Genomic DNA, 15,318 nt, shown 5'->3' with positions numbered 1-15,318 from the left:
CCTCCCACCCGGACTTGTCGTTTCTGAAGAAAGGGAGCGATAAGTGGCTTTCCAGAGGCCCCTACAATAGAAATGTTTTTCGAAGTGGGCGTGGTAATAGCGGTAGTCATGACTGATCTTTGTGCTCCGGTATCTAACAATCCCTTAAATGTCTCAGTTCCTACTTTGATTTCTACTAAGGGATCGAATGGAAGAATTCCCTTCTCTAGTCATGCTTCACTACTGTCTTCGCTAGAGGTTTCTCCTACAGTCATCTGCCATTCAGCTTCCTTTGGTTTGGACGGAGTATATCCTTCCTGCTTCATTTGCAGGGACTCTGGGCATTCAGACTTCCAGTGTCCTTCTTGTCTACAGAATGCACATTGATTGGCTCCTAACGGCATCCTTCCACCCCTAAACGATCCTCCTCTACTAGCTCGTCCTCTGGGCGGTCCCCTCGAGGGTGACCTGCCCCTTCCTCTCGGCCCAGGATATCCCTGATAGTGCCTAGCCGAGTTTCCGAAATTCGTTTCTTCCAGCGCTGCAGCTAACAAACTAACACTTTCTCTTAACTTTCTACTTTCTTTCTTTTCTTTCTTGTCTCCGTCCGGCTCTCGGTTTACATAAACTCTGTCAGCCATGGCTTTTAAGTGGCTAATAGTCATTCCCTCAAATCCTTCTGATTTCTGTAGCTTCCGGCGGATATCGGGACAGGATTGTCCGACAAAGCTCATTACTATGACGGACTGACTTTTGGGGTCCTCTGGGTCGAACGGACTGTATTGCCGATATGCATCCATCAATCTCTCCAAAAAGATTCCAGGAGTTTCGTCTTTTCCTTGCACCACGTCGCGGATCTTTCCCATGTTCATGACTTTCTGCTTTCCTTTCTTTAAAGCTCCGAGAAAGGCGACTTGGTATGCAGCAATGCTGGCTCGCCCTGCAGCCGTCTGGAAATCCCAGTTGGGATCGGCGACAGGGGCATGCTCTCTCACTACTTCATCTGGATTACCGTCTGACCCGGCTCCCAGCCGAGCTGCTTCTTCCATGTTTAATTGTATTTGTCGGCGTTCTTCGGTGGTAAAAAGGATGGAGGCGAGGTGCCGAATGTCAGCCCAGTTGGGGTTATGGGCTGCAAAAATTCCTCGTAAAAAATCTAGCATCTGATCTGGATTATCAGCGTAAGAGGGGCCGAGCTGTTTCCAGTTAAAAAGATCGCTGGAAGTGAAAGGTATGTAAGTAAACAACTTTATAGTTTGCGTAGTATTATACTCGTTTTCTTCAGTAGGGACCACGGGAACTACGGTGGTTGTTTCTCTAATTGGTAGTTGTAAACTTGCGGCTTGGGTTTTACTGCGAGTGCCGCCGGATACGGACGACTCGCCGCCGTCTTCAACTTTTGCCGCCGCCGCTTCCGCTTCAAGCCGTACTTCGGGAATCGGCATTATTTCATGATCAACTTGGGCAGCGGCGGGAGCTGGGGGATCTGGTGGCGCATTATACGATTGAGGGCAGCTAGGGGCATAGGGTGGCGGCAGAAGATCTTCTGCGTCAGGCAATACTGCAGGCGGCAGGGGTTTAATTTTTTTTTCTTGAGTCAGTGTGTTCCCTTGCACTACAAACATGGCCGCCGCAGATGACGCATGGTCCTTTATTCCTAAGATGGCCGCCCTTCCCTTTCTTTTCCGGTTTGAGGACTTCCGGTCACCCATTTTGTTTACTTGCGCCACCATTACGAGGGCGGCTCCCTCCACTAACTTCTTTGCCCACTTCGGAGGATTCTCGATAACTGCAATCCAAGCAGTTATGTATGGCTTATCCTCAGGGCAACCCGGATTTTCTTCTTTCTCAACTATTTTCAAGACCCTTGTGGCCGTTTGGAAATTGAAAGTTCCTTCCGGAGGCCAATTTACACACAAACCGGGCCACCTATGGGTGCATCGCTGAACCATTCCGGGCTTAGTACATTTACGTTTATCGAACACTTCACTATAGTGTTCCGTCATAACTTTTAGTGGAGTTGAATAGCCCCCTCCCATTAGGATAGAATTCACAGACAAAGGAGGGAAGGGAAGACGGATAGGTAAGGGGTCCGTATCCGTCAGACACAAAAGGGTCACAATTGCCCCGACTAGAACGCGGTCGCCCGGTCTAGAACTGCGAGGCCATTCACTCTCTTTCACACAACAAGAAACCTATTCCCACTATCGTACGCGTTACTTCTTTTTCCTCTTTTTATGCGCGTGGCTTTCGGAATGCAATTCCTACCAAACCACCGCTTGGGGTGTGATCAAAGCCCCCTCGGTCCCCTCACGGATGGACCGGTTATTTGCTACTCTTTTAGCTATTCTTCACTTTTCCCATCATTCCCATAATACTCGCCTGCAGGGTTCTTCCGATCGTCACGAAAGCCTTCTTTCCAGATCACCAGCCCAGAGGTCTCAGAAGAATTTCTGTGGAACGGTCCCCTCAGAAACCCGATCGCTGAACTCAGCGGTGGCCACTCACCAGGTGCGTCTGGGGGATCGCTCCGCCACCAAACTACCGGACCAACTGGGGGGCTAAAATAGCGTCCCCGGTACCTCCTGGCTGGCTCGCCAAATGTAACCGTCTCTTTTTAGTCAGTAAGGAGGTCCAGACAACTGATCCGTAAAGATAGACTTTTATTGCCAGCAAGATGCAGCTAAGACAAAGGCTCAGTACAACTGCATGCCACGCCCCCTCCGGAGCAAACTTTTATGCACTTTACAATTCTTATCTTTCACACATGCGTTCTGGTTTTTGCTGAACAAACACTTCACAAATTGCTGAACAAGCATTAGCTAGCGTGGTCCTCTAGTAGGTGTAGCTTAAGATCAGACTATTGTTTCGTCATTTAATTGACGTGTTAGACATTTTACATTGTCATTCGTATTAATACAATACAAAGTATTATTCCAAAATGGAGTTACGTTACAAATTAGTGCGTCACTGCGTCACTACGCATTACGTATCATTTGCGTTGCAAATATTAGTATGTTCAAGATGGCTGTGCGTTTCACTGCTGGCATGATTAGTCGGAAGATGTTCAGTTGCTCTTTCGTACTTCAGGGGGGGTCCCGAAATTGAACCTCTTCAGATGGACCCTTGGTCTGACCCAGCATAGCAATTTCTTATGTTCTTATGAGGGTTCACAAATCCAACCTCTTCAGCTCAGCTGCATGTGGTTGTCTTGTTAGTCCCAGGTTAAAATTCCTTTTCTATAGAATCAGTTACTGCAGAGGGAAAATGACCTACAAAGCTCAGGATGGGTTCATCCTGTAGTTGATATAATCCTTCCTTTGGAAATTCACTGGTTACTGATAATCTTTACTTATTGATGGCATCAGCTACAGATAGACACATCCCGAGCTTTGCATTCTGTTCAGATTCTGCAGTGAGTGAGTAAAACTGGGCCCATCCTTTATTGTTGAAGAGCTTCAGGATTACAGGAGCTGCTCAGGGCCCCTTTGAAGAAGATGAAAAAGTTTAAGAAAGCCACTGGGTAAAGGGCCTGTGTAATTAATTGCACAGTGGAGCCCGTTGCTAATCACTCATCAGTTACAGGAGCACTGCAGCCCTACAGGGATCAGTAAGAAGCTGAGCTTATTGCACTGTGGTATGGGGAGCCAATGAGGAGACTTGTTTTATGCAGCCTGTGCATGAATGAGCCAATCAGAATCTTTCTTTCATGCATTCACTCAGTAGAGCTGTGAGACCAATAGCATGGAGAACAGATCTATTTGCCAATAAGAATGTTGTTTTCTGCAAGCCTGTCAGTGAGTGATAGCCAATAGCAGAGCTTCTCTTAATGAACGTGAGTGAGGAAGCATTCAGTGAGGGTTAGAACTGGGTGTGTGAGGAGCCAATGAGAAGTGAGTGCTCATGTTTATTAATGTGTCTCCTCCCTGCAGCGGATGTGACTCTGGATCCTGAGACTGCTCATCCTAAGCTCGTCCTGTCTGAGGATGGGAAAAGCGTCAGACACGGAGACACAAGACAGAAGCTGCCTGACTCTCCCCAGAGATTTGATACTTGTGTCTGTGTGCTGGGGCGTGAGGGCTTCACCTCGGGGAGACATTACTGGGAGGTGGAGGTGGGAGACAAGACTGATTGGGATTTGGGAGTTTGTAAAGATTCTGTGAGCAGGAAGGGGGATATCACACTAACACCTCAGAATGGATACTGGGCAGTGATACTGAGGGATGGAGAATACAAGGCCTGCACCTCCTCCCCCACCCTCCTCACCCTGAGAGTGAGACCCCAGGCAGTGGGGATCCTCCTGGACTATCAGGCAGGAAAGGTCTCATTTTACGATGCAGATGAGAAATCTCATCTCTTCACCTTCACTCACACCTTCACTGAGAAACTCCGGCCCTATTTCTATCTGGATCTCAACACAGGAGGTAAAAACGCCGGAGCTCTGAGAATCCGCCCCGTGCCAGCCTGGGAATGAGAGAGCCGGGCTCAGGGCTGTGATGTGAGATCTGGGAGATGATGAATGTGCAGATCTGCATGAAAGCGTTTGATGGATCAGAGGGAGACAATCAGATTTATTGCATGATTTCTAGAGCTGGGCTCATCTTGTGTTGGTGCAGTGGTTTCGGAGACACCCATCCCTTTTTAAATGTGGCACAATGGAATGGTCTTACATCAGGACGAGGGTACAGCAATGCGCCCATTATAGCTTAATCTGGAGGTGTGATGACTTCTGCAACTTGATGCCTCTCTCTCTCTCAACGCTTCTGAAAAGGATATTTTTAAAATTCAGATAACTAAAGAGAATTCTGAGGGGGGAGGGCTGGGTTCGATTGCTACCAATGTTAGATTACTGCAGTGCGCTTTTGCTGGGGTTCCCAGTTACAAATACGGCAGCAAGGCTAATTTTGTCATGCCCGAGGAGAGTTAGTGCAGCCTCCACATTGTTACCAGTCCGGATAAGAGCCCAGTTTAAGGGAATGTGCTCAATGCTTAAGGTTGCGTATGGTGAGGGAGCGAGGTATTTACAACTTTTGGCCCAGATTAATAGACCAAATAGAAGTCCTCAGTCCACCTCAGAGTCTTTATTCCAAGTGCCAACGGTCAAGGTAGTGAGGAAAAGCTTCACTCAGAGCTTAGGGATTTAGCACCAGAGAGCGGAGATTAAAGGCAAATTATCAGTCCTTTCATCCAAAGGTGAAGTGTTGTCTTTTTCCATCTCAGCCATTTGTAAGAGACCTGACCTATACGTTCCTATGCCCTTCTGCTGAATAGAAATTTCTCCTTCATTCTTTATGTGATGGGTTTCATTTTAACCAGAAGATTACTGTGGATTTGCTGCTTTATGTTGCTTCGGTTTGGATATATTAGTTATAAATGGCACCGACCAGAGATTTCTCTGAATGAGCGGTAAACAAGAGTGAAGAAATAAATCAGAGAGCACTGCGTGTGAGCTATGATGATCAGATTTATTGTATGTAATATGTGATGGGATTTCTAGAGCTGGGCAAATTTTGTGAAGAAAAGGTACTATTGCAGCATAGAAACATAGAAACATAGAAATGACGGCAGAAGAAGACCAAATGGCCCATCCAGTCTGCCCAGCAAGCTTTCACACTTTTTTTTTTCTCTCACATACTTATCTGTTTCTCTTGGCTCTTAGTAACCTTTTTTTTTATTCTATTTCCCTTCCACCCTCACCATTAATGTAGAGAGCAGTGTTGGAACTGCATCTAAGTTAAATAGCTTAATTTAGTTAGGGGTATTAACCACCGCAATAAGCAAGCTACACCCATTCTTATCTGTTTATTCAGACTGTGTAATTCAGTCCTTGTTGATTGTTGCCTGAATATAGATCAACCTTTCTTCATTCTCCCCTGTCCTTGAAGCAGAGAGCCATGCTGGCTATGTATTGAAAGTGAAGTATCAGTCTTGCTCCCCTGCCGTTGAAGCAGAGGATTATGCTGGATATGCGTGAAGTGTCAAACTTCCTCCCCTGCTGTTGAAGCAGAGAGCTATGCTGGCTTTGCATTGAAGTGAAATATCAGACTTGCTCCCCTGCTGTTGAAGCAGAGGGCTATGCTGGATATGTGTGAATTGTCAAAATTTCCTCCCCTGCTGTTGAAGCAGAGAGCTATGCTGGATATGTGTGAATTGTCAAATTTCCTCCCCTGTCGTTGAAGCAGAGAGTTATGCTGGATTTGCATTGAAAGTGAAGTATCAGGTATTTTTTGGTTTGGGGTAGTAACCGCCGTAACAAGCCAGCTACTCCCCTGCTTTTATGTGGTTGCAAATTCTTTTTTTTCCACATTTCCTCTTGCTAGATCAATGTTGGAGTCATTTCCTCTTCCTAGATCAGTGTTGGAGTCGCATTAATGAATAAGGATATTCATCTCCAGGTAGTAGCCATCATTCCCTCAAGCCACCCCCATGCCTCTTCTCTTCATTCACATCCTCTAGATTTTATGGATCCACAGTATTTATCCCACGCCCCTTTGAAATCCTTCACCGTTTTGGTCTTCACCACTTTCTCTGGAAGGGCGTTCCATGCATCCACCACCCTCTCCATGAAGAAATACTTCCTGACATTGGTTCTGAGTCTTCCTCCCGGGAGTTTTAAATCGTGACCCCTGGTTCTTCTGATTTTTTTGCAATGGAAAAGGTTTGACGTCTTTGGATCATTAAAACCTTTCAAGTATCTGAAAGTCTGTATCATATCACCCCTACTCCTCCTTTCCTCCAGGGTGTACATATTTAGATTCTTCAATTTCTCCTCATAAGTCATTCGATGAAGACCCTCCACCTTTTTGGTCACCCTTCTCTGGACCGCCTCCATCCTGTCTCTGTCCCTTCGGAGATACGGTCTCCAGAACTGAACACAGTACTCCAGGTGAGGCCTCACCAAGGACCTGTACAATGGGATAATCAGTAATCACTTCCTTTTTCTTACTCAATATTCCTCTCTCTATGCAGCCCAGCATTCTTCTGGCTTTAGCTATCGCCTTATCACATTGTTTCGCCGACTTCAGATCATTAGACACTATCACCCCAAGATCTCTCTCCTGCCCAGTGCACATCAGCCCTTCTCCCCCCATCGAATACAGTTCTTCCGGATTTCCACATCCCATATGCATGACTCTGCACTTCTTGGCATTGAATCTCAGCTGCCATATCTTCGACCACTCTTCCAGTTTCCTTAAATCCTGTCTCATTCTCTCCACTCCTTCCGGAGTGTCCACTCTGTTGCATATTTTAGTGTCATCCGCAAAAAGACAAACCTTACCTTCTATCCCGTCCGCAATGTCACTCACAAAGATATTGAACAGGACCGGTCCCAACACCGACCCTTGCGGCACTCCGCTCAACACCGCTCTCTCCAGAGTAAGTTCCATTTACCATCACACATTGTCATCTGTCCGTCAACCAGTTTGCAATCCAGGTCACCACCTTGGCACTCACTCCTAAGCTTCTTATTTTATTCACCAGTCTCCTGTGCGGAACCGTATCAAAAGCTTTACTGAAGTCCAAGTAGATGACATCGAGCGCTCTTCCTTGATCCAATTCTTTGACTACCCAGTCAAAAAATTCTATCAGATGTGTCTGACAGGATCTTCCCCTGGTGAATCCATGCTGTCTCTGGTCCAGCAATTCTTCTGACTGTAGATAGCTCACTATTCCTTCTTTTAACAGCGACTCCATTACTTTTCCCACCACTGAGGTGAGGCTAACCAGTCTCTGTTTCCGCTCTTGTGAAGTGAGATCACCACCGCTCTTCTCCAGTCTAGGGATCTTTTAAATCTTCTTTCTGGGTTCCTTTTTAAATAGTCTGCTCCTCCACCTGTATGGGTGTCAGTTTGGTGAAAAATTATTTATTAATTTAAATTGCTTTTCCCTGGAGGTGGTCTCAAACCTGTGTTCCAGAAAGCAATACTTTTCCAGAGCTGTTCTGCTCTATGTGGTGAGCCACTGAAGAGCAATTACAAAATCACAATTTAAAAATGATTTAGTAGACTTGAAAAGAAAATAGTGTAAGTATCAGTGGCCCAGAGATACAATCAGAGCCTCTGAATGTGAGGATGGGTCTCGGGGACGGTGAGAGTGACAGAGATGAGATTAGAGCCTGTGAAGGTGAAGAGGGGTCTCAGTGACACGGTGAGAGTGACAGAGATTGGATTATAGCCTGTGAATAAGAGGAGGGGTCTCAGTGAGAGGGTAAGAGTGACAGAGATGAGATCAGATACTGTGAATGTGATGAGGGGTCTCAGTGACAGTGAGAATGACAGAGATGGATTTAGAGCCTGTGAATGTGAGAATGGGTCTCAGTGACACGGTGAGAGTGACAGAGATTGGATTAGAGTTGTGCGTGTGAGGAGGGGTCTCAGTGACACAGTGAGAGGGACAGAGATCGGATCAGAGCCTGTGAATGTGAGGAGGGATCTTAGTGACAAGGTAAGTGTGACAGAGATGAGGTTAGAGCGTGAATGTGAGGAGGGGTCTCAGTGACACAGTGAAAGTAACAGAGATGGGATCAGAGTTGTGAGTGTGAGGAACGGTCTCAGTGACACAGTGAGAGTGACAGTGATGAGGTTAGAGCTGTGAATGTGAGGAGGGGTCTCAGTGACACAGTGAAAGTAACAGAGATGGGATCAGAGTTGTGAGTGTGAGGAACGGTCTCAGTGACACAGTGAGAGTGACAGTGATGAGGTTAGAGCTGTGAATGTGAGGAGGGGTCTCAGTGACATGGTGAGAGTGCAGTAACCAGGCTGCTGCCTTCTCCAAGATTCTTTATAAGGTGTCTGACTTCTGTCCTGTCTCTTGCCTCCCTGATCTGGGACAGAGCACATGGAGGAATAGGTGAGACATATGGCTGAGAGTAAGGGGGGATGAGGTAAAGAGACAGGGGAGGATGGAGGGCTGAGACAGAGATAAGCAGAGTGGTTCCGGAAAAATAGGATTGGAAGGGAGAGAGACAGATCTGGAGATGGCAATTTCCAGCTTAGAGACTGCAAAGTACAAAAACTCAGGAGCCACACACCCTGGCAAGTGAGAAGGAAACATAGAGAAAGAGAAAAGCATTGAGAGTGGGGAGAGAGGGATCCACAGGCTGCATGGACCCAGAGAAAGAGAGAGGCTGTGAGGCATAGCAAGTAGGGAGAGAGTGGGATACAGAGCAGGGAAAGAGCCCAGAGATGCAGGAATGGAGGAGCCCAGAGGGAGTGAGGCTGGGAGGCATAGAAAGTAGTGAGTGAGGGGAGAGTGGGATACAGAGCAGAGAGAGGGATGGAGAGCAGAGGGGGAGAGAGTACAGAGATGCAGGAATGGAGGAGCCCAGAGGGAGTGAGGCTGGGAGGCATAGAAAGGAGTGAGTGAGGGGAGAGTGGGATACAGAGCAGAGAGGGATGGTGAGGAAGGAGAGAGAGCCTAGAGATGAAGGAATGGAAGTACTATCGATAGTGGGGACTAGGGACTTAAAAAAAAGAGGCAGAGAGAAGAGAGAGCTGTTAGGAAGGAGGGGAGGTGACGCTCTTTCATGCCTGTCTTCTGATAGGGACTGTGTCTCTGCCATTTCACACTGACGATCACTGCTGTGGGAGTTCACTTGCAGGTAAATTTTCTAAAGTTTTGCACATAAAAAGCAGTGGATCCTTACTCCATGAGAACTTCTGTTGGCAAGCGTCAGCCACGGTTCACAAAAGCCCTGCATGGCTCTATGGCAGTACAAGGGACTTCAAATCCCAGCATGCCCAGGTACAATCTACAATGTGGAAACAGGAGCGAGCTGGTCTGAGATTTGTCCAAAACACGAAGCAGTGCCGGGATCCTGTCCCTCCATGCCAAATTACACTATTATTAGCTTCTCTGTACAGTATGTGGTCTCCAGGACTCTCGGAGGTTGGAGAGCTTTAGGTGCCTCACAAAGGTTCCTGCATTAAATTTAAAGGAAGCCTGGAGTGAATATAGATTCTTGTTTATTGCAGTGTGCACTGATGCTGTTCAGATGAAGCCCAGTGCTCCAGGAAGGGAAGGAACTGCAGTAAATCCCTCGCAGAAGTCGGTCATCCTTATCCTGGGGGCAGCTTGCAAATCCCCAGCAGTAGCCTGCATTATCATTTCCCCTTCCTTGCTGTATGGATTTATGCCTCATTTTCGTTCCCTAACATCTCTTCAGAATGAAAGCTCCTTACGCTGTTTGTTCTGCGCGGTGCAGAAGAGTTTTCTCCCTGAATACAATACAAGAGTTGCTGCTTCTCTTTCTGTCTAGCATGCGACCAGTCAAAAGCCGGATAACTCCTGCATCAATCACGGGAGAGCTCAAGGGAGCCTGAAATGAACTTCAGTTCCTATGTGGAGGCTGCTGCTAACCCCATGCTGTGTGATATAATATAGAGAGACAGACCAGGCAGGGATGTACACTTCCTGCATCACATAATCCGCAGGATAGAGCTGGGAACTTGTAACCCAGAACTGGATCTGTAAGCGCAGAGACACAGGGTCAGATTCAGACCATGCGGGGATGTACACTCCCTGCATCACATAATCCACAGGATAGAGCTGGGAACTTGTAACCCAGAACAGGATCTGTAAGTGCAGAGACACGGGGTCAGATTCAGACCATGCGGGGATGTACACTCCCTGCATCACATAATCCACAGGATAGAGCTGGGAACTTGTAACCCAGAACTGGATCTGTAAGCGCAGAGACAAGAGGTCAGATTCAGACCAGGCAGGGATGTACACTCCCTGCATCACATAATCCACAGGATACAGCTGGGAACTTGTAACCAGAACTGGATCTGTAAGTGCAGAGACACGGGGTCAGATTCAGATCAGATTCTCCATATTTTCTAATCTCCTTCTTAACATAAGTTCTGACTGAATCAATGTGGTCTGCACCTCTTGAGCTGATATTATCTGTAATATCCTTAATTTGTTTCTCATATATATTTACCTTTCGCTCTATCGATTGTATCATATCTTGTGAATTATTCATTGATCTAGCTAATAAAGTAATTGATTTCTCCAGTGTTGTTATTGTTTTCCATATTGACTCCAAAGTGATTATATTAGGTTTATCTAATTTGGGTAATTTTATGCCAGCATTTACCACCCCTGCTCGGCAGGCTTCGGAAATCATTTGTATTTCCCCTGCCGGATCATCTCCCCCATCCTGTTCCTTTATCTTATTAAATTTTCCAATTGTTGAATATTCATTTAATACCACTTTCTCATTCACAATTTCATTAATCACCTCAACAACATTAACCCTTCAATGAGTCCCTTGTACTTTCCTCAAGACCTCCCTCTGCGTCCATGATCCCTTGAACTTGTAGCAATGGGTCCTGAATGAGCTCTTGTGAATTTCCTAGGTTTGGATGTGGGGGGATTACAGGTGCACCTGGGGTCAGAGATGTTTGGTTGTCCATGAAGGACAGGCTTTGTTCCATGCCCAGTCCCTCTGTAGACTTCTCTCCAGGTGTTGAGGCTGCAGCCGGGATGAAAAAATCCTCAATTCTCGTTTGAGAAGGGGTGTTTGGGGCAGAGGCAGTGGACTCAGGCCTCAGTCGCCCCTTCCGCTTCGTATGAGGCATATTATTAAAAGTATATAGATTGAGGGCTTACCATCACGAATCCTCCTTTTGGAATAATTTTTGACCCTTCTGTGGAGGAGTAAGAAGATTCAAATCCAGATCAAAGTCCAGAGCAAAGTCGGAGCCAAGTCGTGATGCCCCACAGTCTAATCAGCTTTAAAGAACCCCACCGGTCCTCACGTCACTCGGGAGGGTGTGGCTTCGGAAGCTCCTTCGGGGCCAGGTATATCAAAACCTTACCCCCCTGTACACCGAGCAGTTCTCTTGCCACTCCTTTCACTTCCTTCTCCTCCGTGATTTAACTACTCTGAACAATTTTGTATCATCTGCAAATTTGATTACCTCACTCATCGTATTTCTTTCCAGATCATTTATAAATATATTGAAAAGTAAGGGTCCCAATACAGATCCTTGAGGCACTCCACTGTCTACTTCCTTCCACTGAGAAAATTGTCCATTTAATCCTACTGTTGTTTTTGAGGCATTTGTGGACCCTTGGTCACTGTGGAGATGACTCCTCCCATAAGGAGGGGCCCCGTGGAGAACCACAGTGATAGGCTGATCATAGAGAGCAGACACTGGAGATGGAAAGCTTTATTGAACTGCTGTAGATAGATGCTAGTGTAACCGTCTCTTTTTAGTCAGTAAGGAGGTCCAGACAACTGATCCGTAAAGATAGACTTTTATTGCCAGCAAGATGCAGCTAAGACAAAGGCTCAGTACAACTGCATACCACGCCCCCTTAGGAGCAGACTCTTATGCACTTTACAGTTCTTATCTTTTACACATGCGTTCTAAGCATTGCTGGGCAAGCATATTCCGGCTGAAGGGGCTACTGACCCCCTCCCTAGACACCCTGGAACTTTCGTGAAACTTCTCCCATGTTCTGCAGGAGAGGCTGCTGGGACTTGCAGTTCTGGAAAGGAATTCGCGAGTCTGCAGTAATACAGCCCTTCACATAATACATCCATTGTTCTATTCTAGGTTACAGCAGTGAAAGCTTATCAGAGAATAAGAACAGCGAAGCCAAAAAAATGAAAATGTGCAATGTGCTGACAGAGAGTTTCTCAATGTCCTAATTACAGCTGTATTGCAGACTGTAAGTAAACCCGTCATGAAGCATGGAATTCTGGTACATGAAGTCCTTTGTCAGGTTGAAGCCTTCAGACTCCTTCATTCCCCCATTTGATACTTATCATTCTCTATGAAAAGTATCACACCATCACAACGCAACTGTGGAGCTGAAAGAAACAGAAACAAGAAAAATTAGCAATTTGAGTTCTCAGGGGGCCCTAATTTCCCAAACAGTCCGATGGTTTCTTCACGGGTTTGAGACGGATGGGCCCTAATGGCTCCACCCCCCTTTGTAGCCCGAACTTGTCATGTATGGGAAGATGGCCCAGGATAAAACATGAGGATGGTTAAACAGGTTCTATAGGCTCAGAGGAATACATGTACAGTGACAGAAGCTGCGTGGCTGTTTTGCGTTCAGCAATGTCCTTCATCACTCGACGAAGGCGATTTAAGCAGGAAAGGAATAATTCAGGGTCCTAAAAGACAAAACAGAATTAAACTGGCTAGGATAACAAACAAGCTCTTAAATCCACTGATCATGGAAAACCAACCATGGAATCCATTGGTCTAGTCCCAAGCACTATTCCACCGCTGGACAGGGACATGTGCCATCTTGTCCATGCGATCAGTGATGTCTTGGATAACCTTGTTTTGGTCATCTACCTGTAAACAACAATTGGAGAGGTTAAATGTTCCACAAACCCTCCTTCCTGGGCCAGAGGGTAATCTAAAACCAATCTATTCTGGTACACTGCAGTCATAATTTTGGTATTTTCTTTTGCCCAGAGTTTAAGAGCGAGAGCAGTCGTTGGTGATGAGCTCCAGGACTGCCTGAAGCTTGATGATTCGATGCAATTATTACTGCTTGGAAGGGTTCCCGAGTTGCCCCTTTTTGCTGCTTCATCTGCTCTCTGATTTCCTTGACAATAGGGTTTGATTTCCTGGTGTGTGCTTTGCAATGCATTACAGCCACCTTGCGAGGTAGCCAAACTGCGTCTAGTAATTTACGTACTTCTGATGCATTGTTCAATTGTTTTCCCTCTATCATGCTCCATGCACTTGAATTGTAAGAAAGGCATATCTAGAGTCTGTATAGATATTTACAGTTTTACTTCTGCCAACTGCAGAGCTCGAGTAAGGGCAATTAGTTAAGCTTTTTGTGCAGACGTTCCTGGGGGAAGAGGTTGAGCCTCAATGATGTCATCCTCAGAAACTACGGCATAACCAGCGACCCGAATTCCATTCATAACCTGGCTACTTCCATCAGTGAATAAAGTCCATGCTCCCTGCCAGGGTTGATCCCTCAGGTCTGGTCTACTAGAATGTATTGTAGTCATGTCTTCTTCACAGTCATGGGCAACTGGTTCAGGTGCCGGCATAAGAGTGGCCGGGTTCAAGTTTTTACTGTCTTGTATTTGAATTTCAAGTGTTTCACACAGTAAGGCTTGGTATTTTACAAGACGTGAGTTGGTCATCCACTTTGGTCCATGAGTCTCTGGTAGTCCTTGAATAGTATGAGGAGTTGTTACTTGTAAAGTCTGTCCAAATGTTAGCTTAACCGCTTCGGGTATTAGTAAGCATGCCGCAGCAATGCTTTGAAGGCAACCAGGCCATCCTTTTGCAACATTGTCCATTCCTTTTGACAGATATGCAACAGGTCGTTCCTATGATTCAAAAGGTTGAGTCAATACCCCAATGGCCATTCTTTTCTTTTCATCGACGTATAGATGAAATGGTTTCATTACATCTGGCAACCCTAGAGCAGGGGGTGAGATCAAGGCGTCTTTCAGTTGATGTAGATTTGCTAGTTCATGTCCTTCCCACTGGAAGGGATGAGATTCCGATTCTTTTCCTCGTAACTTGTCGTACAGGGGTTGGGCAATAACTGCATAGTTAGCAATCCACAGTCTACAGTATCCTGCAGCTCCAAGGAACGCTCGGAGCTCTTTCTTGCAAGTGGGTACAGGTTGACCTCGTATGGAACTGGTACGGGATATTCCAAGACAGCGGGTACCTTCCCGGATTTGGAATCCCAAGTATTCTACTTCCAATTCACAAATTTGCGCCTTCTTTTTACTTGCACGGTATCCTTTTGAGTACAACGTCTTTAACAGGTGGAGAGTGGCTACTGCACATTCGTGATACGTTTCACGAAACAACAGAAGGTCATCCACATACTGTATTACTGGCCCATACATGACTTGGTACATCTTCAAGTCTTTTGCCAGTTGCTCCCCGAACATCGTGGGTGAGTGCTTAAACCCTTGCGGTAAGCGAGTCCATGTGTACTGCTGCTTGATTCCAGTTCGTGCATTTTCCCATGTGAAGGCAAAGATCTTCTGGCATTCTTCTGCTACTGGAACGGAGAAGAAAGCATCTTTGAGGTCAATGACACTGTACCACTTGGATGTAGGGGAAACTTGAGCCAAGATTGAGTATGCATTTGGTACGAGGGCTACTAGATCTGCTACTTGATTGTTCACTTTCCGTAAATCTTGTCTTTACGGGCAGCAGAGGGGTGTTCCAAGCAGATCGGATTCGCCTGAGAATTCCCAAATCATATAGTCTCTGCAGGTGTATCTCAATTCCTTCTCTGGCCATATATGGAATGGGGTATTGAGGTTGATTGATCACCTGTGCATTCTGCTTCATTTCGATCCAAACAGGGGTAGCATCGATG

The 15,318-nt window shown here is 46.2% G+C and overlaps 1 protein-coding gene across 2 annotated transcripts in view; it reads left to right on the top strand.

Moving 5' to 3' along the window:
- Window positions 1-5,435, top strand: part of LOC115085687 (E3 ubiquitin-protein ligase TRIM39-like) — a 106,090-nt gene extending 100,655 nt beyond the window's left edge. For both annotated transcript variants that reach the window (XM_029591992.1, XM_029591993.1), the window contains exon 7: window positions 3,912-5,435. In XM_029591992.1, coding sequence (XP_029447852.1) covers window positions 3,912-4,453 — 542 coding nt within the window. In that variant the 3' untranslated portion in view covers window positions 4,454-5,435. The remainder of the gene's footprint in view (window positions 1-3,911) is intronic.
- The last annotated feature ends 9,883 nt before the right edge of the window (window positions 5,436-15,318 follow it).

Source organism: Rhinatrema bivittatum, chromosome 2, assembly GCF_901001135.1.
Source record: "Rhinatrema bivittatum chromosome 2, aRhiBiv1.1, whole genome shotgun sequence".
Classification (NCBI taxonomy): domain Eukaryota; kingdom Metazoa; phylum Chordata; class Amphibia; order Gymnophiona; family Rhinatrematidae; genus Rhinatrema; species Rhinatrema bivittatum.
This window is presented reverse-complemented; position numbering and strand designations above follow the sequence as displayed.